The 26,197-nt window shown below is 39.9% G+C and overlaps 3 protein-coding genes across 3 annotated transcripts; all 3 read right to left on the bottom strand.

The window, feature by feature from the left end:
- Positions 1 to 109: 109 nt before the first annotated feature.
- LOC110048181 (uncharacterized) lies at positions 110 to 16,717 on the bottom strand. The gene is made up of 12 exons (XM_089289912.1): positions 16,520 to 16,717; positions 13,055 to 13,348; positions 10,845 to 11,156; positions 9,353 to 9,467; positions 8,752 to 8,969; positions 5,454 to 5,729; positions 4,904 to 5,248; positions 4,274 to 4,376; positions 3,817 to 3,885; positions 2,595 to 2,623; positions 2,315 to 2,473; positions 110 to 2,229 (listed from the first exon to the last, which is right to left on the bottom strand). Exons 1-12 carry the CDS (start codon positions 16,668 to 16,670, stop codon positions 791 to 793), a joined length of 3,510 nt encoding a protein of 1,169 aa, XP_089146038.1. The 5' UTR covers positions 16,671 to 16,717; the 3' UTR covers positions 110 to 790.
- On the bottom strand, positions 14,212 to 16,235 carry LOC149112073 (uncharacterized). Its single transcript, XM_089288791.1, has 2 exons — positions 16,225 to 16,235; positions 14,212 to 15,715 (listed from the first exon to the last, which is right to left on the bottom strand). Exons 1-2 carry the CDS (start codon positions 16,233 to 16,235, stop codon positions 14,800 to 14,802), a joined length of 927 nt encoding a protein of 308 aa, XP_089144917.1. The 3' UTR covers positions 14,212 to 14,799.
- A 6,122-nt stretch (positions 16,718 to 22,839) lies between the features above and the next one.
- Positions 22,840 to 25,411, bottom strand: LOC149112072 (neuropeptide Y receptor type 2-like). The gene is made up of 2 exons (XM_089290381.1): positions 25,231 to 25,411; positions 22,840 to 24,072 (listed from the first exon to the last, which is right to left on the bottom strand). Exons 1-2 carry the CDS (start codon positions 25,328 to 25,330, stop codon positions 22,970 to 22,972), a joined length of 1,203 nt encoding a protein of 400 aa, XP_089146507.1. The 5' UTR covers positions 25,331 to 25,411; the 3' UTR covers positions 22,840 to 22,969.
- Positions 25,412 to 26,197: the final 786 nt, after the last annotated feature.

Below are 26,197 nucleotides of genomic sequence, written 5' to 3'. Positions count from 1 at the left end.
CCATGCAATGATTGATCACGCCTTCATTTCGGTTGGTTTTTCGCAAATTACATCATACATTCTATGTTTCAAAACATTCCAGCTAGTATTTTAAAAACCTCGAGACAAGTAAAGAGAAATTGAATGTTTATTCTACTCAGTGAAGACTAGAGAATTAAAATATATTTCATAAACTATCGACTGGCCTAAATTGACTAAACGTCCTGGACAATGTTTCTGCAAAACGATTATAAGAACTTCTTTTCTATCAGAAAAAGGCAAAGTTAAAACCAAGCAAAGTTTACAATGATTTTAAATTGGAGTGGAAACATAATCGTTTCCCCGGCGCTCATTCAATACATGCCTTCTCTGTTTGCCACTCATGATCCTGGATCAATTGCTGTTACTGTTACTGAAAAGCGCGAATTAAGACTTTCAAGTTTCCAAATTACACTGCCGGGTTGCAGATGGCAGTTGCACTCAGCAGCAGAATTCTATTTCTCAAGAGAGAAATTAAACATTACAGCCATATTTACAATAGCGACGTGTGAAACCTTTTGCTTTTCAATCAGAGAGCGTGTTATATCATTTAGTTTCTTAGATAATTTCCATTGTTAATTAAGTGACCAAAAATCAGTCAGTCGCTCATTTAAAGAAAAATGCACTTCGAACAATTAATTTTTACTATTAATTGATGTTATAAAGCAATAATGTCTTCCTGGTACTTGTTTTAGCGTAAAGATTCGTCGGAGAAACACATTCCAGACTCTTTGGATCCTAAAGATCAAAAGCAAACTGTAATGTCAGCCTACTAAGGTCCGATATGAACCCTACAGTGTGTCGTATCGCTAGCAGATCTCGGATACTCTTGCGTTCCTGGTGATCCAAGGCTTGGCGTGCGTGGAATCCCACTGTCACTGGTTGAAGTCAAACGCCTTGATAGCTGCTCTTGAGTGCGATCAATGGGACAAAGTCCGATATCGCTCCTATTCCGACGATGGCCAAGATGACGAGGCAAGGCGATAGGGGGGCGTGCACCAACAGGAGGACTCGATCTCGCTCCACCCGAGGGATTAACCGTTGCAGACAAAGTACGACCACCTTCACTACGATTTCGTCGGTGGCCCCTAGGAGCATTGGAGCCTGGACGTTGCAGAGTGGAGGGGTTCTTCCTACAAGGTGATGGACTATACCTGGGCTCGGTTTCGCTGTTGAACGTTCTTCGATTCTGTCGCGGGGGACTCACCACCTGAACTGCCATGTATGTCGGTTCATTGATTGTTCGTCTCTGCGCTACAGGACTTACTAACGGGGAACGCCGTTCTGTCGGAGGAAATGAAATGTTGGGATCGTCTAGGTTCAAGGGGCACCGCTCTTCATCGGCCACTGCCTGATAAACAGGGTCTGTATTACCCTGTTCGTTTCTGGAGGTGAGGGACTGGGGCAGAGCATGCGATAGAGTACTTTGGGGAGCTGAAGAGGACCTTATAAGAGGCACTGTATTTTCGGGACTTCCTCTTAAAGGCTGATAAATCCCTGTGACAGCTAGTGGCCTGTCACTGTGTGGAAGCAAATTAGAGAGGTTCCTGTGGAGAAGAGGCTGGTAGTTTGCTCTAGATGGCTCACTAGCCTTGTTATCGTTGCCGAGCTTTTCATTTAAGCCAACTTCTGATGTCAAATCTAACTTGTCATTCAGTGAGTTGTCATGCTGTGGCGGGGTCAAGGACTGATAAAATTCAGTATTTGATGATGAAAGTTCATCCCGCCGGCCATGTCCAGTGTCTACATTTTTTGTTAAATTCTCCTGCTCAGTTACAGGTAGCATCAAAGGTTGATAAAAACTTGCTGTTTTTGCTTTCCCATTTCCAGGCTTCGCCTGAATAGTATCACTACAGTCGTCTCCAGGTCCTTCCAAAACATGGTAGAATGGTTCAACCTCGGGAACTTTAGTAAGGTCCTCGTCGACGGTTTTGTCTACAGATTTTTCTCTTACGTTTTTGGCGTCAGTTTGACAAGAGATATTGCCATTTTTGGAATTTTTGACTGCCTGGTAGAGTGGAATACATTCGACTATTTCTTCGCTTACTTCAAACTCTGTATGGCGGGGAGATCTTCGGAGACCATCGGACGTCTCCTCCTCAATGCCACTGTCGTATGTTAAGTCATCGGGTTCGTCTTTGATAAGTACTCGAATCTCGTCTTGAAATACGCCCGTTGTTTGTCGTCTCGATGTACTAGTGGTGGCAAGTTCTAAAGAAAAGAAAAAGAATGAATTATCATTTGCAAGTTTCGTAGTTTTGTTAATCATTCTTTTTTTTTTTGGTAAATCACTCACCCATAGTCATCTTGGGATTCACGTGAGCTGACACGTGATCCTGAAAGCCATGTGATGTGATAAATTGATTCTCATTGGTATCTAAGGATATTCGGCGTTCATCTGGGTTGTGAATGTCCAGTAAATCCTGCTTTGAATTAGAGTTCCTTAGTCTGCGCACTAAAAAGAAACAAAACGTTGATGGATACAAAAAAAATCTATAAATTGATGACCTCCAGCGTCAATGTCCAAATCATCTCAAACAAGATTTTTCTATCAAAATTGAGCTCGGTCTCCTTACCTGATATGGTTCTTGCAGGGGATGAATTTCTGAAAGAAAAAACAAACAATATGTATTAACATATTTACACGTACTATAACTGTCTAAACGTTATTCATCAACAGCTTTTCTAGTGGTTTTTAGCTAGGACGTCTCAAACTAGGCGGTCACACCTGCCAAATTACTTATAAGGGACTGTTCAATAATTACCTGGAGGGGGGGAGGCTGGGAAATGGGTGAAGTATGCCCCAAAACTAAGTCATACCCCCCTCTCATTAGGCAAAAATTAATGATAATAATGATAATATTAAGGCTAACCCCCCCCTCTCCTTGATAACAGTCTCCTCCCATTGATTCCCTCATACCTAGTTTACTTGTTGGAGTTCTTCCTCCGGTACAAACATCACTTCAAATGACTGTTTGACGTATGTCGAAGAGTCGTTTGAAGAGTCATCAGAATCACTGGACTCTAAGCTTGTGTCGTCTTTGCATAAATTGGGAGATTCCTGATCTTCTACAGCATCTCTGGCACTAAAGTTCCCGCGTGCGTGGGTGAGAACTCGATCAATCAACTCAGTCTTGCTCCCACTTATCTTAAGAACCTTTTGCTTTAGATTCAGTTTCAGCTGCTTGTTGGTAAGCGCTTTTACATCTTTTTCAATTGTCCAAGAAATAAGCTGAAGAGTGTTCCTTTCTCTTACTCTTTTTTTGGCTTTTGCATCGAGGAACTCAACGTGCTGTACATAACTTTTACATGCAGTCTCGTCCACGTTGTACTGGGAACATACCTTTTGCAAAGACCTTTCTTCAGAAGAGGGCAATTTTCCCTCGTTGAACAATCTCTTTATCTGGACACTTGGGAGAAACTTGTCGATCTGGTCTCCAGTGGACGTTGCCGGAGTGAATGATTAATACTTTCCAGGCGAAGTAGCATCTAGGGTTGGAACTGGAGAACGTTGGACAGGAACACCTCTTGTCCAACCTTCATCGCACGTTGGAGTACAGGAAAACTTAAGGTACTCAAGGAAATACTGCCCCTGACGAACATTGTCTTCTTTAAATTTCTGAAGCTTTTCAAACAAGGCATTCCCACACATATTAAATTTTACATCCAACCCCCCTCTCTCTTGTTGTCATTTTCTCCTTGCCCCGCTCTAATTTTCCACCCCTCCCCCCTCCAGGTAATTATTGCACAGTCCTTAATGCTAGGTCCAAGTTATTAACAAGATTGTAAAATTAGTACCTGGGTTGGACTGGTGTCATTTCAAACTCTTCGGAATCAGTTTTTAGCTTCATGCTTCCCTGTCTTAACCTGTGAATTAGAACAGGTTATGTATGAACATCAAAACACGCAATTCGAATACCTAGAAAGAAGAAACAAGGACATTTGTTTCCTTTTTACTAAAAGTATTGGAATCAATCTCTCTAAGTCTAAGTTCTTGTGTGTCTCATTTGAGGTAACTTATAGCAACCGCTGTATCAAAAAATCATACTTCCGCGATTGGCGAAACAGATCACTTTCTCTACAGGATGATTTACATGAGGCCAAGTGGGTAAAAAATATTTAACCATCTGTATTACCCACGACTAGATTCAGTCGAGGAAATAATGGAGGATCAGTCTCTGAGGCCTGCATTTAGGGCAAAAATTTAAAAGTTTCTGTATACCGCCATAGTAATATTCAAATGGAAATTAGTTACCTTTGCCTTGAACGGGTCTTGAAACAGAACACTGATACTATGACAAGCAGCAACAATACTACACCTCCCCCTATTGTTCCATAAAGCAACAATGGCATTTTTCCTGAAGATACCAAGAAACGACTATATTTAAATTAAAAAGCTGTACACGTAACAGAAATTAACGTAAAACTGGTGACATATGAAACATAATGTAAAATAGACCAACTCCGAGTAACTTTGTGCCTCTCTTTCAAAACGGGTCCTCGTGCAAAACCTTTCACATGATACATGAAAATAAACCTGTAGGGGAAACACATTTTCATATATGAATGGTTTTGCACAAAGACTCGTTCTCACACAGGGGCAAAAGGCATCTCGGAAATAGCCTATTGCTGTTTTTAATATAGGTTGGAAACTTTTGGGAAACAATGGAAAAAGGAAATAAGAAAAAACTTGAACATAAAGATCGATCAATACGTCATTTCCTCTTCTAACATCAAAACAATGTGTCTAACAGGATGATCCAACAAATGTTCACAACTATCATCAAATGAACTAATTAGAAATCAGTTTAAGTGTTTAAAGTTTTGGATGGGAAAGGTTAGTGAGGCAGCACAAAAATGTGAACATCAAAGTACCCATCATCACCTTTGTTTCCAGATCCATACGGCGCGACTGAACCCGCTGTAGTTCTCTTATGGTGCAATAGTGTAGATGTAGTTTGGTGAGCCGAGTGTGTAGTCACGTAAGTATCTGTTGCTGACTGATGCGCAGTGGTCACATGAGTGCCTGTCGTGGACTTCTGTTTAGTGGTCATGTGAGTGCCTGTTGTGAACTGCTGTTTAGTGGTCACGTGAGTATTTGTTGTAGACTGCTGTGCAGGAACAGTTATCATAGGAACTCTACTTGGTTCATTTGTAGTTAAACTTTCAGTGGAAATTACTTTAGAAGAAACCAAAGTCGTGGGATACGTAGGCCGCAGAGGACTCCGTGCTGTATTACAAAACAAAACAGTTACAATGTGGCTCTGCAAAATAAACTAAGCTCTCTCATCTTTGCTCGTCCTTAACTGCGCATATGGTCTTATACATTGATGATCACGATGAAGAATGTAATAACGTACCTGAACAGTCTAATAACGAAGTTGATTATTTTTGGGAGGTCGCAGCTGTCAGGGACAAGGAGAAATTTTACTGACCTACTACATGAAGTTGAACAGGTGGTGAACTAATTTCATTCACGGATGTCCTAGCAAAGGCTTGATAAAGACCATCGTCTGCCTCTGACACGTTACGTACGAGGAGACTGCCATTGGTTACCACAGACAGTCTGGGACTCTGGGACGAGGAGTGAATCTTTACTGCGTTCTTGTACCAAGTAATGCTACCAACCGATACATGGCTGTCAATTGTAACATCTGTTCCTGTATAGGGTTTGATTACTGAAGGAAATCTCCGCTTGAAAGATGGAAGGGCTGAAATGTAAAGTGATCAGTGTGATGAGAACTGTACAGGTTCATATTAAGACGACTGACAACCCAACAACATTTATATACCGTAAATCTTCCAATTAGCGCCCGGGGCGCTTATTTCAAATGTAGGAGAAGATGGGGGGGGGGGGGGGGAAACGCTTGTTCAAGGGGGTACTTCATCAAGGTGGGGGGGGGGGGGCGCTTATTTAATTTTTCCCAATTCGTGGTCTGACATGATCATTTTTTTAATACATTATTTGCGCGTAAACAACAACACAAGCTGTTTATCGACATTAAAAGCTAATACTAAAGTTTAAATCGCGACACCGTTAGTACTTGAATTTTTTTTCCCCAAACTAAACGTGTTCACAAACTACATTTAATATTATACGAAGAAAACTATACGTCCTTTGTTGTTTCATTACTCGTCCACAAAATGGGACGGGGGGTACACTCTTATTTCAAATTTTGGCCGATAGGTGGGACGCTTCTTCGAGGGGGGTTGGGGCTAATTCGAGGATTTACGGTACTCCAAAAGTTTCCGATTCTTACTCAGAGATTTGATTTAACCAAGTCAGCTAGCGCCATCATGTTAAATCTTATGACCTATTTGCACTGCTGACAAACTCAGGAGATCAGTCAACTGGTAGAGGCTGCTGTTTTGATGATAGTCTGTGAGTGATTGCTAAGCTGTTAGATAGTATTCTGGGCGCTAATAATTATTATTATTATACATTGAACTCACTATATGTTTTTTGATTGGCCGAAAGCGTACAGTGAATTTTCGAAATAAGCGGTTATGACATCATCTAGCTACAGATTATACAAGAACCATGTCAAGGACACTCAAGGTCACGGGTAATCATGTCATGTATGACTGCGGTGCATGATTTCTAAGGGTAATAATGTCAAGTTCGCGCGCTTTGTGTTGCTTGCAGTCAGTGAAGAAGCAATTTTGTTTTTTCGTTCAATGTATAATAAAACAATTATTAGATTTGGTTTTTGTGATATCCAGAATAATCAAGGTCTCGGTAAGGGATATCAGTCTCGGCTTCGGCTGATAATTCCTACCTCGACCTTAATAATAACAATTTAATAATAATTTATTAATTTATATTGCGCTTTTTAACATTCAGTGATCAAAAGCGCATAACAATATTAAAATATACTAAATGTGTACATAGACTAAATTTAACAATAACATAATTTAAGCGCTAAAGGCTAAAAGCTAACAAAGATATGTTTTAAGGCAAGATTTAAAAGCTAAAATGGAATCAATATTGCGCAGGCTTGCTGGAAGCGCGATTATTCTGGATATCACAAAAACCTCATCCAACAATTGTTTATTCAGTTTCCAGTGGTGCAACATATTGGTTTCACGCGCACAGCAGGGTGCATTGCTAGGCGTAAGTCTTATTGCCCCCGCAGGGTTTTGGCCCAAAGGCCAAAACCCGAGGAGGAACCCTAGGATTCCCCGCGTGTATACATACAAGGAATTTCAAAAGAGTAAGAAATGTGTTGGTAGTATGCGAAGCGTTCTCGATTTGATGAAACTAGGCGCGCACGGTGGTCTTGCGTAATGTGGGGCAAGAAACGCGGGCTCTTGCAACCACGAGTTCGCGTTTCGCCACCTTCTAACAACATTTAAAGGTTCTTGTAACCACGAGTTCGCGTTTCGCTATCTTCGAGCAGCATTTCAAGGTCTCTCAACCACGAGTTCGTATTTCGCCATCTTCGAGCAGCATTTCAAGGTCAAAATACCCTCAATTACAATATGGCCTGCGTGACGATTTTAGCGCGATCAAATAAATTCGCTATAACTCAGAAGGTATCGTAAGAAATTCTGAAGAACGCTAGAAATTCGAGGCCAGTATGGTTCAATTGCAACTAAATAGCTAAATACCCTTCCCATCGCCAGTTTTACCTTTGGCACCTCGTTTATTCCGATCGCTTATTTGTATTGAGTAATTCTACGTGGCGTAGAGCTCATTTGACGGCTGGGTGACTTTGCAGGGATCCAAATGTAAATGAAATGTTTTGCAGCGTTTTCGTTGAGGTAAAAAAGCTTGACTCTAATTTGCACATATGGTGACTATAACGCGATACTTCTGCTTACGTCGCGGAAAAAAAATTCGACTTCCGTTCTGCTTTCGAGATACGTTTGTTCGTATATCAAGACAAATGGTTTGTTTCAGCATCAAATTAGAACAGCAGAGTAGTTAACGTTTGACTTTTTGAATTTTTTAACCTTTTTTTCCCCTATAAAATTCTACTGGCAGTGAGTGAAATTTTTGTAAAAGAAATTTTAGCCTCCATGAAGGCAAACTATTTTTTTTCCAGAAAGTACTTTTTGCGTCCTTTGTAACGAGATATGGTAAACTGTTCTGCTGTAAATACTTCGTGAGAGTATTATGAAAAGAATATCATGCGTTGGCTTAGTTACCTTAGTTGATTGTTTGGATCATATTCATGGTAAGATGCCTAAGTTACTGGAACAGTATGAGCGATATAGCTTACAAAAAACAAATAAAATGTTTAGTTCATAAAATAATGTTCAATAACATTGTTTTCAATCAGCAGAAATAAAAGAAAACGGGTCAGATTTAGTGATAACTATTACTAGTATTTAGCAATGGCACAAATGGCAGTAAGCCAGTGAAATTTCCTCCAGCCATAATCGATAAGCGTCCTACTGCCTTGTATATGTATACTGTCACGGCGTTTTCGCAGACCAATTAGTTTAAATTGAATTTAACTGATGCTACCGCATCACCAGACGTTTTTAGAGATGAAATTAGTGTATTTTATTTTGTCGAAATTACGGATGAGGTCTCACGCGGATCGGACCTGTCTTTTTTCCCGGCAAAAATGGTCTTAAAATAAATTTGTCTGTAAATAATGCCAAATGCCGTGACGTAGGTTGGACGCCCCTACTAATGGACTCCTGATTAATGTCAATGTATGACACACATTATATCTAACTGCTTTCCTGACGGAATATGACTGAAGTCCTTATTTACCACACCTGGTTTTTGATTAACAATTAGCTGAGCTGGTGGGGAGGTGATGAAGTCAGACCTTGTTGAAGCAACACAGTAGTACCAACCAGCGTCCTTAAATTCCAGTTGGTTAATGATGAGTTTATGCCTCGAGTTGCCTCCATTAGGGAAAGAGTACTTAGGGTCGTGAACAGGATCTAGCTCTGAATCGTTTTTGTGCCATGTGATGGAAGGTACCTGTGGGCTGATAAGAAGATGGAATTACAAGAGACGAGCCTTTCTTAGAATTTAAATCGATCTTTAATCTTTGATGGTAGAAGAATGCGTTGGGTTTCGAGTCATTTGAGACGTGGTCGCGATCACTGTGTTGTGTTATTGGTCCAGCTGGTTTACTCTCAAACGATACCTCAGTTCCCTTATGCATCCAGGAATATAAATGGTTACGGGCTAATCTCTCGGAATTATCTGACAAAAGGCGTGACAGGGTGAGGACCAATGAAGATTGTTATCCCATCCAGTAGCTCTACTCTAAGTCACCTTGTGCTTCTGAAACTCCTCCCGTGACGCCCAGTTCAGTTTTCAGTGACAGTTATAGCTTATATCGCCAAACAAAGTAACTCATTTTACCTGCTCCCTATCACTTCGGTTGCCACAATGCACTCAAACACCACCTTAGCAGCTCCAGCGGTTGTTTCTGTACTGACGGGTGGCAGGAGAAATGACAAGTGTTGGTCAACAGCGTCTGCCGGGTACAACACAAATGTGTAATGGCACAATTACTGGATTTTACGATTAAATATATTAAGACAATTTGCTATTGTTTTGTTAGTGACATATCAAAGTAACGTTTTGTGAAGCACTCTACGATTTATATTATCCAGTCAAAAAATTCCTTGATCATTCGAAAGTACTCCAAAAGAAACTGCGAATACAGTCCGATCTCAGGGAATTTACCATCACTGATACTTGTACTCAGCAGTATTTCATGTCAGGCCTGAGAATTCGGATGAATTACGTAATTTTCTGTAGTCTCGAGAACTAACTACCTGACAGTTAGTATAAATTAGATACTGATCACGTACATATTCCAGTATGAGCTGGAAACAGTACTTCCATTAATTCTAAGAGGATAGATGTGGTAAAAAGACCAAAACGTTTCTTGAAGGCGGGGAGGGGTGGGGGGGGGGGGGGGTTGGCAAGTTTTCTCAGTTCTGCGTAAGGAGAACAGGAGTAAACTGTACACGTATATATACCGTAAATCCTCTATTAAGCCCCCCCTTCCTTCTCAAATAATCCCCCTCTCTACTAAGCCCCCCCTTTTCCCGATGAAGAAAGTTATCAAGACACCCTCTTTTAAGCCCCCTACCCTCGCCCCTTATTTCACACAATCAAGTTAATAAATGATAGACTGTATTAGTAATGTAATCACGACTGTAACACTTCATGTGGACTGATCCGGTATGGTTTATCCACGTGCTGAAAGTTGATTCTGATCATCGGCTGTATGACCTTCAACTTCATGTGCTTGAACTTTTCCACTTTGCGTTCCATTTCTTTTTTTACCATAACTGCCGAAATTCTCGCACACTCATTGGCTAGTTTTCATTGTTAATAAGCGGAGAGACACATGAATTTATAGTTTATGCAATGCGTCAACGAGCGAGGGCAGACAATTTGACAATTTGTTATCGTAAAAAACAAATTGTGGTCAGTTTTTCACGCGTCTGTCCTGTTATTGACAATGAATTTCGTGATAACATTGTCAAAGTAGTCTGCGGATCCACTCGGCTATCACCTCGTGGATCAACAGCAACTTTGACAAAGTTGTGACGAAATTCATGGTCAATAACAGGACAGATGCATGAAACACTGACGTCAATTTGTTAAATGGCGAATTGATACCAGCTTCTGGCTGTTTGAAAAAGCAGTTTCACTAGGAATTAAATAAGCCCGCCCCCTCTCTCATAAACCCCCCGCCCGCGCCCCAAAAAGTGCCCGGCGGGGGGCTTAATAGAGGATCTACGGTGGTACATATTCAAGTTGTGGGGGGTCGGGGCGTCCCTATTTTCCTAAGGGGAAACAGCTAAAATGCTGGTAGTTTATCTTTAGGAAGACTCACCTTCTAAAACCGTCAACAAAAACTCAACAGTGATGACCTCCTCAATCAATGGATTCGACACCACACATGTGTAAGTTCCAGTGTCCGCTCTCTGGGCGCCAATAATATAAAGATGACCACTCTGGGAGATTAGCAGTCTTCCGTTACTCTCTCCATCAACAATTTTCTCGTCTAGCTTATGATTTCCTTGTTTTCTCACTTTCCACGCAAACTGTGCCTCAGGAAAGCTTCTTACCGCGTTCATGGAAAACTGAACAGACGAATGCATTGTGGCAGTAATGGTATTGTTGATAGAACTTCGGCCATAAATATCTGATAAGATATGAAAGTAAATTATGACACATTCCTACAAGGTTTGATGACGATCATATCGGCGCTCTGATTGACAGCTATTGATCTTTGTGTCACGTAAACCCAATGGAATTGTTGTAAGGGTCGGACGATTAGAAAAGTGATGGGGTGGGGTGGGTAAAATACAAAAAAAAAAAAATTATTTCAAGGGAAGGAGACTGAAAAAAAATTGAGCAAAGAAGAAGTGATAGTCAATGTGCTATAAACAGCGATCCTGCTTGATTCATGTTTTGAAAGCCTCAACACATAGGAAGGATTGCACAACTGAAATGTATATATAAAGATGGCTGCACAGATGTGCACACACATGTCGAACCGTAACACCTCCCCTAAGATCAAGATCAAACGTTGAAATCAAAGACAATCATGGAAGTGTTACACAACAGATATGCTTAGCGTGTGCAGTTTCATCTATTTTAGGTTTTTGGCAAAGTAAACGACGCATCATTCAAGTCCGATAAATACATTAAATTTATCCTCTGAAAATCATGGAAAACGCACCAAAGACGCTTCAATTTTGCAAATTTTCTGGGGGGGGGGGGGAAGGGCATGCCCCCAGAACCCCCTAGCGCAGTGGGGCCTTTGGCCCCATATTTGTTAGTGGACGGCCACTCAGTAAAATTTATGTTTCCCTAAACATCAAACTACAATACAGGGCCATTTTAGGCAATAGAACTACAGCATGTATAAGCCATTTTCAACTCGGATATATCTCATACTTAATCATGTTTCCCCCGGAGTATAACGTTGATAGTAAAGCAAAAAGACTGTGAAACATAATAAGTCCTTGTTTGAAGCCTGTTCCAGGCATTCAGATTGTGGAGAGTGTCAAGATTAAGATTACGGCAGTGGAAAATTTTACGCGCCCCTCCTCCAAAAAATAAAAAAATAAAAACATTCGTGCAGGGGACTTGACCCCGCAAAAAACAATCCGGCAGAGGCAGAGGGCACGATAAAAAATTCTTGTAAGCTGAAAAAGTCACCCCCACCCCATCACTTTTCTAATGGTCCGTCCCTAAATTCGAGGACGCTTGAGATCACGAAGTTATATGACTTATATGTTTTACTTTATTTAAAGATATTGAGGGAAGAACACACCAAGCGCTTCAGCATTATTTGCCTTCAGCTTAGTCTCGTCTCGTGCGCTTTGAATAGCCCGCCTGGTTAACAGTTTTGGCTCACAACTTTTTACCATCAAGTAAGGTCTTTTTTAAGTCGAAGAGAGGCTTTTTTTATCACACAACATCAACAGTGATAAGAGAGTAGAAGGCAGCAAGATACTATGATTAGCTGAAGGAGGAATTATAATAACCCGAAATTAAACGAATTCTTTCAACTCTTGTTGCACGCTTTTAAAAACTTTTTTGCCACTTGTTTTGGCATAGGAGAACGGGCATCTTCGGACTGAAACCTTGTTGCCCGAAAAATATTACACAAATACCCGAATTCGTGAGTGTTGAAATCGGTGTACAAACGTAAAAAACAAACAAACAAATAAACCCTTATCCAATAATTCCAAAAATGGTTATTTTGAAAACCTCGCATACTCTATGAACTCGATCGACTGCCTAATAAAATCAAAAGGGTTATTTCTTCCCCGTACGAAAACTTTACGAAAAATTTTCAAACGGCTCTTTGTGGTGCCGTTCAAAACGCAGTGCATTTTGGGGCAAGCGATGATGAGATCTGAATTTGACTTCTAGATTAATTGTGAATAGTATAAAAAGAATATAACATTGCAAAAACTTGAAGGACAAAGCAAATAAAAGAAAATCAGCACATGTAAGTTAATGGTAATTCAGGATAATCTCAATGTTGAGTTAGCGAACTGAGGGGATTTAACTCAATAGTATACTCACAGCCTACGCGTATATCTGCCTTTAAACTCAATGCTGATCCAAATCGATTGCTTGCAATGCACCTGTATCTACCAGACTCATCCTGAGTAATATTTATAACAGTTAAATTTCCGTCTAGTTCGTTTAGTCTGTATCTTTCAGACGTGGTTGTCAGTTCAGTGCCGTTATGAATCCATTTGTACGTGACCTTGGAGAAGCTAACAGCTTTGCAAGGAATTGTCACATTTGATCTCTCGGCAACTGTTGCATCAGTGGGCTGTGCGACAAACTTGAGAGCAAAAGTCTTTTTGTAATCTGCATTGAAAAGAAAATTAATTACTGGTTATCTTTATTCCATCACCTAGCCATTCAAGAATTTATAATATTTACAAAGATACCAGGGCATAACATTTTGACAAGCTATATGGGGAACATAGAAGCGAGTAACAGGGTTAATAACCGACCATTTAAGCCTTACTCCCAAGGTAATACTTCATAAGCTTCTATAAGACATGATGCCCAGCTCTTCCGGCAATAGGGTTATCACGAGTGTTGCATAGATGTTTTTTTGAAGGATAAAAATGCGTGCAAAGCCGGTTGCACTGCCCACGTCAGCAAAATCCCCGTCACAGGATCAGCTATTTCTTGACTCTCCTGGGATTTCTAAAATCGGCAATGATCAAAAACTAAAATGATAGGGATTACCTTGGGAATAAAGGTCTCTATGGAGGCTCTCTTATTTCACCCTTCATCTTCTCTTGTAGTTGTTTGATATTTTATTTTCATCGTATATGGGAATGGCAATTGTATGGATGATTTACAATGAATTCTTACGACAAATGTAACATAAAACTCAGTGATTGAAATTCGCTGTTTTGTTCTAATTATGGCAACAAACAAATACATTTTGTTTCACGGATTAAAAATCATCAGTTATTGATCATTGGATAACTAGTCCAGTAAGCCGCTGTAGGTTTGTACAGGGGAGTCAAGAGATTCAACAAGCGACGGACTGGGGAAGATTATGATAATAATGATCACGAGGCTCACGGAAAACGTGAAAAAGAGGATTCATTTCAAGCTAACACGGCTGTTTAGTTTAAAATCTCGACCGAAAGGATTGACCAAATAAATCACTGACAAGTTGCAACATTTAATTGAATTTCTTTAAGGTGGCTCGATAGGCTAAAACTGGTCATTTTGACAACATAATTCTCAACACTATCTTATAAAATCATGTCAATTCAACTATATCATTGTATTAAGCAGGTCCCTATGATTCATTTTCCATACATTTGGGATGCATTTCTCACATTCCTGAGGAGCCACACCCATTTTTATAACCACACCCATTTCCGAGGGCCTAGAAGTAGGTGTTTTCTTAAACACAATATCTCTACTCTGTTTTAGGCTGGAAAGTTGAAATTTGTCACAATTTTTTAATGTTCTCAGAGCTATGCAATGACCAATTATTATAAAGAAATTGTGTTTTGATCATGAATGAGGCCTTCACCCAGAACATACATCAAAATGTGCAATATCGGCTTTGAAAAAATGTTAATAAGTCATGATAGGGTGTCACAAACCAAGTAAAAATTGGTCATTGCACAGATCTATTTCTAGCCAACATAATGTGAAAGTTTCATTGAGTTATCTTAAATAGTTTTTGAGATATTGTGTTTACGGTGACTGAACATGCCTAAAAAACGGAATCTGAGAAAATAGCATTTAAAGTTGATCATCAGCAATGTTCACTGTGTTCAGTCCTAAAAGGCTCTAGCTTGATACTGAAGTCCTTCAATAGCCTCTAAACGGTCACTGTAGCCTTTCTTCCAGTTTCTGATTTGTTTTCGTCGTTCCTTGGACTGATCAGAACTCTTTCTGCGGGCATGACGCAATCTGTCATATTCCAGCTTTTTGCAAGCTTGGCTACAGTGAGCCCCTGGCGTAATTCCTAGTTCTTTGAGGACCAATTTGAGGGAGATTGACCCATCATTGAAGTGAGAAACTGCAAGGTGAGCAGCAAGCTCCACTGTGGGTAAGCCAGAGTGAGTTTCCTTTGTAGCGCGTTGCCAAATGAGTGCATTTATTGCCTCGTTGCGGTTCTGTGTGCCACCATGGAGGCAGCGCCGTAAGAGGTCTTGGTCACTGAGGGCTTCAAAAGTTGAATGAATTGCATTGGCAACAGCAGAAGGCAGTGGATGTGTATGTGAGTACTCTGTTGTTTCCTTTGCCAAGTCCCTTTGAAACCCACACCACGAGTTTTCTCCAGGGGGGCACAAGTCATGGTCCGGGTGGTCATCACTGGATCTTGTGTGGTGCCATATAGCCATGACAGCATTCTCCATAGATTGGATGTCGTGGGTGTTGTTTCGGATGGCCTTGCCATAATAGACCTGTAGTTGATCTATTTTGTTGTTTGTCAGCCTTCCAATACCCCCAATTGGTTTTCCGTCTTCAAGTCTTGCTTGACCCATGCGCTTTTTTAGCGAGCGAAGGCGTGACCCCAGACGTTTCTGAACATGCCCAACGCACTCGAGCTTGGTGACCTCTTTTTCACCATACACAGCTTCATCTACAATTAGCTTGTGGGCTTTGCTGTCCCCGTCGGAATTAGCAAGGAGTGACAGGCCTGCACAACTTCTAACAATGGAAACTTTTGTACCATGTAATATATGACCCCTTTATAGTTTTGCTCTTACGAGTATGTCTTTTAGGGATTTACCTCTTTTATACGATATTAGTGGTGGCTCCTTGAAAATTTGCCGTAGAGAAGGCTGATTTTGTATCAAGTGCCATTTTTCCATTAAAACATTTTTGAGGTTGGGCACTGATGGTTGATATTGTGTTACAAAAGGCAAGAGTTCTTTCCGGCTTTCATGTTTTCTTCGTTTTAAAAGAAAGATATTTAACTTTTTTTGAAATGCTTTTACAAACCATCTTAACCTAAAATAAACATTTTTAATTTCGCTTTTGACAGAAAGGACATCTACGCCGTCAACGCCCAACAAGAAAAATATTATTACATACACGATCATCTGAAATCTTTTAGGACAATTTTGAAATAGAAGTTCATCTGTGAAAGTGAATCATTTGGAGTCTGCGGATATTTTTCTTTTATGCGTTGAAAATTGTATTAAAGTGAAAAAGAAAGAATAGGTGAATATCAAACGCTTATTATACCGCTGTACCCGTATTGCATGTTATTGGATTAAAGTTAATATTAACAGGAAAACTAGGGACTCGCCACAACGAAACCCGTCATGGCTGGAAAAGCCTAAAGCTCGGAAGGTTAAGCCTCGTGATGGTTTCTTTCCATACATAAAATTTGAAATGTGCTGGAAATTTAATTTGAACTCTTCACAGCGAATACTACTGTACTTTAATATATAGAGAACATAAATTTTACAAGCCGTTTTATTGATCAGTAAGTTACGTCGTCCTGGATATAAATATAGACCACTCTACAACATTCATTTAACATACCTTTTACAGAGTTGCAGTTAACAAGGGTGAGAATTCCAAAGCACCAAAGGATTTTTACGAATTTAAGTCCTAACATTTTCGCGAAACCTTGATTCCAAAACGCAAGAAAGTATTTGCCCTTCACAGATGATTTTTTGTGCCTGAATACCATGTCGCGAACAGTACTCGTGACACAGTTGGTTGAGAGCTCTTTGCAACGCCCCCTCTCGACCCTTCAGCGAGGTACACAATCCTTTGTCTTGTCAAAAGAAAGACAATTTGTTTTCAACAAATGAGAAGTCAGTACCGATAACGTAAATGTCACACACTGAGCTTTAGCTTTACTGACTTTACTGCCGTAACAATATTAATGCGTCACATAATGGGGATATTAAATTATTATTACTACTGTTGTGTTGTTGCGTGACGGAAGAAGAAAAATGGTGTTGCAGTAATAGCGATAAAGGTGGGTAGAATAAGAATAACTTGATGTTCTACGACAATATTCTGGTAATTCGAATCGAAGCGCTAACTGGAAAGACAAAGCGTCGGAGATGGTAGGAAGTGTGATAAGGATAACGCGTAGAGTTAACCCCAAATAAGAAACTGCGCTTTAGCCCAGGGCGCTATAGTCGCTTGGCTCGGGGGTAATTGCGTTCGACTTCGTCGAACGCAAACCTAATTTTGACCTGTGGCTTTTCAGAGTTGGTCTCCCTGTGCACGGTTCTCGGCCGAAAAAACCACATTCCTGTAAGGACACCAAAATGGCCACCCCGTTTGATTTTTGCAGGGGCATGTCACGGCCAGTAAACTGGTACCGTTTAATGCTAAGACATGTGATAAGACATGTGGCGAACATGTGAGTGTGTGAGCAGGCCATGTGAGCTCGTCTTTCCGATGGATCTTTTTTTGACTTCTTTCCATTCAGTCGCCCTACGCCTCGCTATTATGTGCTCTCAGCGTTAGATTTTGGCGAATTTAAACGCTTCGACGGCAGCATTTATCAAAATCTGAGGGAATTGTCCTTGTTTATTAACACGACTTGGCTTTGGGATGATAACCGGGGGAGCAGCTACATTTTGATAACATTTGTTGATTAGTTCTAGTCGCGACAGACTTTATCCGGTCGAAATTTTATTGTTTAGAATCGGTGGAAAAGTACTCTGAAGGCAAGATCTATAAGACTACTTTATTCATCAGGGGAGAGAGAGAGGACGATTTGGATGGTATATATTAGCGGAGCTCCTGTTATCCCCATACCTTAAAAAAATTGGTAACTCATCGATCTCCAAAAATTTGGACGTGACTTTCAGCCCTATACGTACGTCCATAACGCCCGTATGCCAAGCCCCAGACCTTGAAAAATAAGAGAGAAGCACCGTTACCATAGGTACATCTTTGATATTGGACATCCATGTTATGATTAATAGACCAATTTCGATATATTAAAATTCAGCCTAACACAATAGACCTCAGAACGAGGGTCTGGGGAATAAACCCCACAAACTCTGTATTTATTCCCCAGAGCCTCGTACTGAGGTCTATTGTTTTAGGCTGAATTTTAATATATCGAAATTGGTCTATTGACAGCTGCCGTATCCGCTGATCAGTATCACGTGACGATATCGCGGGCTCAGGTTAACAGCTCATGGAGATCGCGTGTTCAATTGAAGTTGACCGCTGCCGAATAGGTAGTGGTTTCTCGATTGGATCACGGGCTCAGGTTATTACTCGAGGGTTGGGGGAGGAGGTAGTCAGGGGTACGTGCAAGGACAAAATTTCGGAGTAAATTAACCCCTGGCGCGTTGTTAATTTTTTTTCCGACATATTCCTTGCCCAATCGTCTCTTGGAAAGTCCCTAATATATTGTGTACGTAATTTCTACAATCTCGGGTACACTTAATTAGTCTTAATGAGTATGGTTTGTTAAAATTTAACTGGAAAAAAATAGCAAAACTACACGCTGAACAATTACGTGCTCACAATTGATCATTTTTTGAGTTTCTGATCCTCCTTTATGGTTAATTATTGCAATCAGGAGCTCCGATTTTAGGCTTAGCTAAATCTATACATGTTTATGTCTGGAGTTATAAAAACAGTGTTAAAGACTGAATCAAGCGTTTTTTAATTAATTAATTAATTTATTTTTTTTGCTTTCGCTATGGCAGCAGCTTGTAAATCTTACCTAGCATGAAATGTATGGCTGGTTTTCAGTGTCACGCCATTCAAAATAGATCAAAATAAAAATCAAAACGGTTCAATAGATAAAGTCCAGAATCTGGGAAATGAAAGAAGGTAAATATACAAAGACTCTCGCCAAGAGTCTGGTCACAGAAATTATTCTTATTATGCAAGATATGCGGAGAAATGTTTTACCCAAATTTATAGAGATTTGTATGGAGACGCCATGCTGGTGCCCATCCGTATGGGCACCAACATGGCGGCCGGAAACCAACAGAAACATCTGTTACTGAGTTTTGCTACAAAAGCGTGAATTTATCCCTCGAGGAACTCTAAAACATTGAAATAATACTTTTTCTAAGACATGAACTGTTCAGATAGCCAAATTCCCCGAAATAAGTCGCTTTTTTAACCATCATGACGCCGTCATGTAAATGCCGCGTCACGCAAAAGGTTCGAAATTCAAGCGTAGTGTATCACAAAACCAAGAACCCATTCGGAACGAAAATGTGCATGAAAATTAGTTTTCATCTGCTCTTATACATCATTAAAGTAAAATCTCAGGAAGATCAATAGTTTTGTAATTTGAATTTTAGTGACGTCATGTGAAAACCAACTATAGAACTTCTTGCTGCATGTTTCATTTATTTATCTATCTTTTTTAAAATTATTTATCGCTATCCCCCGCCCTCTCCTTTTCAATTGGTGTTTTGGTCGGGCTACACTCGTCTGAATTTCAGAATTTCTGAGAAGGAGCTGACCGATAAGCGTTCTATAGAGTGTGCACGTGACGTCATCAAATTCTCAAATACAAAACTAAAGAGTCCCTAAAGGTTTTATCCTCATCAGGCATAAGAGGTACTAAATTTATATCTGTTTACAACTTTCCAGCTCAATAGCGTCCTTCGTTTGGAAACCAGGGCATTTTGAATTTCGGAGTTATGACGGTGCCTGACATGAAGCTAAGATCGCGTTTGTCGAAAAAAAATATACATTTATCTCGTGAGTTTTAGTCATTTTTGGAGTAAAAGTATTAGGAAAAGTGCTTGTGTAACTGCTTTTTGGTTCGGTTCAGAAAATCAATTGTCTAGATAGCCAAAGTAAGTTCCAGATGTTTACACCCGGCACCATTTTCCGGCCGCCATATTGGAAGACTAAGGAGACCCTCCAACATGACGGCTCCATACTAGGCTCTATAATTTTGCGCGGAACATTTCGACGAATATCTCAACTTTGGGACAACGCACACACCTTAAACTTGGAGAACTGTCTTCTTTATTTATCGTCCATAATATCACAATTTCTTGACTTTATCCACAGAATGGTTTTTGATTTTAATTTTTTATTGTGTGACAATGCACACACTCTATAACCGCTGTCTAAAGGAAGTCTGCCCGAGGACATCATTAAGTCCAATGAAGGTGCAAGTCTAACGATTTGCTAGCAAGCGTCGTCCATTATCGTACATTAAGCGGTCCTGAGAGGTATTAAACGGGACGTCATTTAGCCCCATAATGGTAAGCCGTTTGCACTGTGGAAATAATATTGTGCCTGCTATAGACAGCAAAGAGCTTTAGCCACATCAATTTAGGGTTTACACGTGCAATGGAATAGAAATTTCTAGCTGCTGTTGGTGTTATTCGCTCTGAACTTTGATGTCGCTAAAGACTGTTGAAGTCTGGATATGGCATTTCGAGCTCGATAAAATTCAAATACATCCGGGACATTGCTATTTGCGAGCAAAACATGGCTACGAACGGAGTGAAGAGCACTAGGTCAAGCGCTGATCCTGAGTAGCATTTCCTTGTTTTCTCAATTTTAGGCGTTCTCGGCCTAGCTAACTATCAGAACTGTCTGTGATTAGCTAGCGCGGAAGAAATTTATTTGCGTGGCTTCCGGTCGATAATTGACGTAACGACAACATGTTTAAGTGTTCGCTTACTCCTAATTATGGCCTAGTTTGTTTGAAGTTCAATCAATTCGCGATGTAGGAAGCTCTTGTTCAGTCCATTTGGGACGATGCAGGCCTTTAGAAAGCTATAGATCAGCTCTCCGCTGCGGTTTTAATATCTGTACGTTCGTGCTGATTTAGACTCCAATTTCATGTTAAAAGCACTCTTAATTCTAATTAATTCAGCTTTGCTTGGCTCGTTCGACTCATTTGCTGTGACTTCAACGGCTGGTACAAGCACGTTATGGCTTCTTTTAAGAGTATACGAGGCAGATAGCGCTCTCAGTACGACATGTCCATATTTATGTACAGTATCTGACCAATTTTCCAAAAACATGCCCGCTATTTTGGTGCAAAGTCTTAACACGGTTTTCATAAATCCAGTCATGTATATTTTATACTTTTTCTCCCCTATAGAAACACAGGTTACCCAGGCTCTGTATATAGCTGTACCTGATCTACACGACAAAAGATTCGAAATGCAAATTTCATTGGAAGAAAACTCGTCACATAGCATTTCTGTACAATCCTATACATTGTTTTACACCCGCTTTCAGTGATACGTGCATAGGCAACATCTTTCGACATGCCATCTTTCGAACTACTATGTAACCTGGCCTACTCAAAAAATGTAAGCACAACGGTCGAACTCGAATTGTAATGATGAAAGATTGATTTATTTGATATCAAAGTAAGGTTAGGAGTATCAAGAGGTCACTCTGGCAGAAATAAGTCGACTGTTTTGAATGTTAACACGTTGCGAATACTGAAAAGCGGCAGCGGCCCAATTCTAACGGAAGTTACTATTGATCGACTACACTAAATCGCTTGAATCATCCTGTAAATAGGGAAGCATGCAAAGTCCAAAATCTTCTTCAGCCATTTGAGGTAGGTAATTATCATTTACTTGTCATTTCCTCCGCTAATAACCGGAAAAACTACCAGTTTCACAGTTTAACGGTCTTTCATAGCATGTCGAAAGATGGTCGAAAGATGTCGCCTATGCACGTAACACTGAAAGCGGGTGTAAATGGCTGAAATCCAAACGCAGTCACCAACAGATACAATGTCACGAAGATCGTGTTCAAAGCCTGGGTAGCATGTGTTAGCAAAGTACGGCTGAAAATTATGACGTTGTAATTTCATAGCCAAAACCTTGTTCTGACCCGTTCTGCGCGAGCTTACGAGTCACGAAAGGTTTCCTAGTGCTTCCGAGCGTCTAATTACTGGTTCCCTTAGTCACGTTAAAACCTTACACACAGTAGCTGATGAAAATAAACTAGACGCTCCAAGAGCGTTTACTCGAGCTTCTTACCGTAATATCAAATCGTACTTTACAAGTGAGTTTATTGAACACAATAAGAACAAATAAAAGAATCAGGATATTTTAACACAAGTGTTGCGCTTAGATATTTACTATTCAAGTTGCTTCGTTGAGTATCCTCTTTGTCCAATTGCATGTTGTTTGCCTCATCTTCGAAGTTCTGCTTACGACAATTCTTGATTTATTCAACATCTAAGGTGTTCGTCTCAGCATCATAGTTTGTTTTCTGCTTAGTAGTCATAGCTTTTTGTCAGTGTTTTCGTAGCCCGAACTCGTATATGACCCAATTGTTATCTCGTGAGAACGAACACGAACTTTGCTTATTTGGCAGGCTTTCAAGCAAGATAATTCGTGGACCGTCCCGTTCCGATTCGTATGTGAGGTGAATGTATAAGGATTGTTTCTTTCCAATATTTTCTTCACAAAACACTGCATTCTATGTATTAATTACGTTGTTCACGAAGTGCGAGCACACGATAAAGCAAGCTGTCGCATTCTCGTTCCCAGTTTCCACTCACTACGCATGGAACGCCTGGGTCCATGACCCCCTTTTGGCGACCAAAAAACTTGAATTTTATGACTCGGGCTTTCCTACGAGTAATTCAGTATCCATCGGAGTGGGTGATGTCTGACAACGATTAACCAATCAGGCGTCCTTCTTTATGACATGTGTGTATATACAGATTTCAAAACGTTATCGTTGGGAAGGGCTTTGTTAAATTTTCCATTCTTGTCCCCCTCTTTTTTTCGCTCGTCCCCAACTACCGAGAGCCTGGAACAGGCTATGTCAGACTTACGCAAGTAATCGAACTCTTTTGCTTTTAAGACTATGCCTTGCTCCAGGCCTCCCTCTTGTTTTGTTTTTGTTTTGTTTTTTTTTTCCTGCAACATGAGATCGCAGGCATGAAGGGAAGAATTCGATGTCTTCATTCAACTTCCAGCCCACCTCATTATATTTCTTGCCGTGCAAAATAGGAAATCCTGTCATTTCATAAAAACTCGTTCATATTCACATTCACCTTCGAGGCCATTTGCCCCTTGAGACGGTTAAGGCGGCGAGGTTGTGGTTAAAAGACGAGTATGCCCTCAACTCAACAGCTCCTTCTTCCTGAACGAAGGAGTTCAAATTATGTCTGTTCCTCATTAGTTCTGCATTTTCAAATCGCCTTTGTAGTCCAATACAGCACAGCCTTGATTCAGGTCCGAGAAGTCTTAAGCATGAACAAGCAGATTTCAGACTGTGGCGAAAGCTTTCGATAAATATAAAATACAAACACGGATTACATGCACTACTGTTCAATATCAACCAGGAAGACATGAAAAACACTATGGGGTGGTGCATGATGGATGAAATGTCACTGGATCTTACAAGAATCAAGTCTGAGAGCATGAAAGCAAAACTAGGCGCCCATGAAACAACAAACACGATTACAACTGATATCATTAAAACAGTGACCTTTCGTGCTGTACGAATAGCAAGCGCTTGCTGATTGTTAGAAACTTCGCCAGGAATGTTTCTTCTCCAAAGACGATAACAAATGATAGAATAAAGCACAATTAGAACGATAAACGAGACAACTAAACAACTCAACGACGAGTACACTTCTTGAGCGCTCCTCTCAGATCCACATTTAGGCCTTTTTTCGTCCCCATCGTATGCCGCTTTAAAAGACAACAAAGCTGAAATAAGCCACATAGCTGGAATTCCTACTTTTACCACCCATTTTGATGACAATTTATACTTTAATGGTCGAGCGACGGCAAGATATCGATCAAGAGCAATAACTACCAAGTTAAAAATAGAGCAGAAAAGCAAGAGAGAACCTACAAAAGATAATATTTTACAAGTGACGTTTCCCAGGGTGCCTCCAAACCACGTGTATCCGATGTACAGCTGCGTAATAAATAAAGGGGCCAGGAGCACAGTGATCAAAAGATCGCAAATTGCTAAGTTCATGATGAGACAATTCGTTGATGTTCTCATGGAACGATGTTTGGTTATGACGTAGATGACAAGAGAGTTGCCAATCACAGACACCAGGAATGTGAACAGCATGGCGCTGGTGAAAATCACTTTTGTTGGGTAGGTGTGGTTGAGGTCAGCAGTGTACTTTGAATCTGTCGCGGAGGGATAGTTAATGTTAGATTATTTTGTGCAAACCAGAAGTACATCAACTACTTCTAATCGTTTAATAAACATTAGAGATACAAGGTTGAAATAGGGTCAAGCGAAATAACCATGTGACCTACTTGGAACTTGTCTCCATTTAATTTTACGGATCAAAGGGTCTTGATGATAGCAGCAAGTCAAAAATTTAAAGAAAACGACGCAACTTTTAAGTTTCAAAGACATGTTTCGACAAAAACTACTGTCATCTTCTATCCTTATAATTCTCTGGCACACTTTCACGCTTTGCTTTATTTTGTTGTCACAATTAGCATTTTGCTACTTATTATAAATTCGACTTCCGACGCTTTGTACATCAATCAACTGAAGATGACAGTACGTAGGTTCTATCGAAGCATGTCTTTCAAACTTTTAAGTTTCGTCGTTTTCTTTAAAATTTAGATCAGTAATTTTTCACTGCATGTACATGTTGAGGAGTAATTTGTGTTTTGGCTAGAGTCCTGACTGATACGCGGACCTGAATGTTAAATTGATAAAGTGCTTATAATCCCTCTCATTATGGCGGGTTAATATAACATGCGAAAACGTTTGTTTCTATTAACTGCGAATTTTCCATGAGCATCAGCATGTTATTTTCCTTTAAAAATGTTAAAAGAAGGAGAAAGACTGAAAAATTAAATTCATTATTTTGCTGTGGCTGAACTATCCAAATCAGATGAAAGTAAATAAAAGCTCCAATGATTTATGTCTTTCGGCTGCAGCAATTTTTTTATTTTGTTTGTTTTCACGAGGCTGTTGATTGACTGATATGTAAATTTTCAAGTACTGGAGGAACAATCTATTGCTGATAGCTTGCGCCTTGTGAATTTTAAGACATCCTTAATTAAGTTTGCTTTAAACAAAGATTTTAATTTTAAGTTATGCGATCATGATAATCGTTTTTCAGGGATTTCAGTTTCCCGGTTTGTTCGAGTGACTTTAGCGTAAATATCGAAAACTAATCGAGAAAATTAATGAAGGGCAACAATTATTTATTACGGACATTATATCTTTCAACCATTTTTACAAGGGTGGAGCATGGCGTAGAATTTAATAGTGTAAAACTGCCGGGCTGAAAAACCACGCCTCTGGTGTATTATGCCGCTTACCTTTCTCGTCTGTTTCATTGTAGTTTGAAGTAATTCCTTCAGCACTTGATTTCCACACACAACTCACAATAACGAGGCAACCAAGGCTAGACACGTTCATATTGTTTCAGTTTGCTCCAGTTCACAATCTGGCTTAAAGAACAAGGGAAATGTTTTTCAGTCTTGGTCGCTTGTCGTTTTACGCTACAGGCCAGGAGTGAAGTGCTGTTTTTAACTTGAGACAAGATATCATGCTGGCATACAAAGCAACATCGGTAAAAAGACAATTGCAACGTCACTTAAATATTAATAAAATTCATGAGTTTTATTACTGTCTATTGCCTAAACAAATAGGGTTAAAATTCCTTTTGAGTTCATCAAAACAAAATTTCAAAATCAACGAAATGTTTCGATGCTGAATTTTGTTTACTGCCTTTTTCTGGTATATTCAAAATTGAAGCTTATGAACTGTAAATTGCAAAAACTCGTTATAATTTCATCATTATATTTTCTTAAATTTAGAAACCAACAGGACATGAGTTCATGAAAACATGATTAAAAATTGATTGGGAAAGTATTTGTTTTGCTAGGAAGCCTCAAGTTACTGTTATGGAAATAGTAATTCAGGTCATCATCCTAGTGAATCGTTTTCCTGTTAAATTTATCGAAAGAAAAAAATTTCAAGTTCATCGTTTGCTCGGGTAATGAAGTCCGAGATTACCCAACACGACTAAGGACCTTTTCACATATAAGGAGCAATCACGGGAGGATTAAATAACCTGTTTTTGTTAGTATCCCTTTTTCCTTCAAAATATTTGATCATATTCCAAAACCCCCTAAGAGGTCCTCAGATAAGTATGCAAATGACAGAGCTCATGACACCTGCTTTTTGATCTTTAATTTCCCGCGTTAATAACAAGGTCGACGGGGGCGCGCAAGACAGTAAACAATGAATTTGGATTTCACCTTTGAATCTCGTAGTGAGTCA

This window comes from Orbicella faveolata, unplaced genomic scaffold (assembly GCF_042242905.1).
Source record: "Orbicella faveolata isolate gen_17 unplaced genomic scaffold, um_ofav_v1 contig_2, whole genome shotgun sequence".
Taxonomy (NCBI): Eukaryota; Metazoa; Cnidaria; class Anthozoa; order Scleractinia; family Merulinidae; genus Orbicella; species Orbicella faveolata.
This window is presented reverse-complemented; position numbering and strand designations above follow the sequence as displayed.

Bases quoted from the DNA above. Each gene is read 5' to 3' on its own strand.
- LOC110048181 (XM_089289912.1), bottom strand. From the start codon at position 16,670: ATGGTATTCAGGCACAAAAAATCATCTGTGAAGGGCAAATACTTTCTT. The intron at 8,970-9,352 runs GTAAAATGAGTT...TCTTCTTATCAG, and splicing joins ACCGAAGTGATAGGGAGCAG to CCCACAGGTACCTTCCATCA. The intron at 2,230-2,314 runs GTGAGTGATTTA...TCTTTTCTTTAG, and splicing joins GAATCCCAAGATGACTATGG to AACTTGCCACCACTAGTACA.
- LOC149112072 (XM_089290381.1), bottom strand. From the start codon at position 25,330: ATGAACGTGTCTAGCCTTGGTTGCCTCGTTATTGTGAGTTGTGTGTGG. The intron at 24,073-25,230 runs GTAAGCGGCATA...CCTCCGCGACAG, and splicing joins CAATGAAACAGACGAGAAAG to ATTCAAAGTACACTGCTGAC.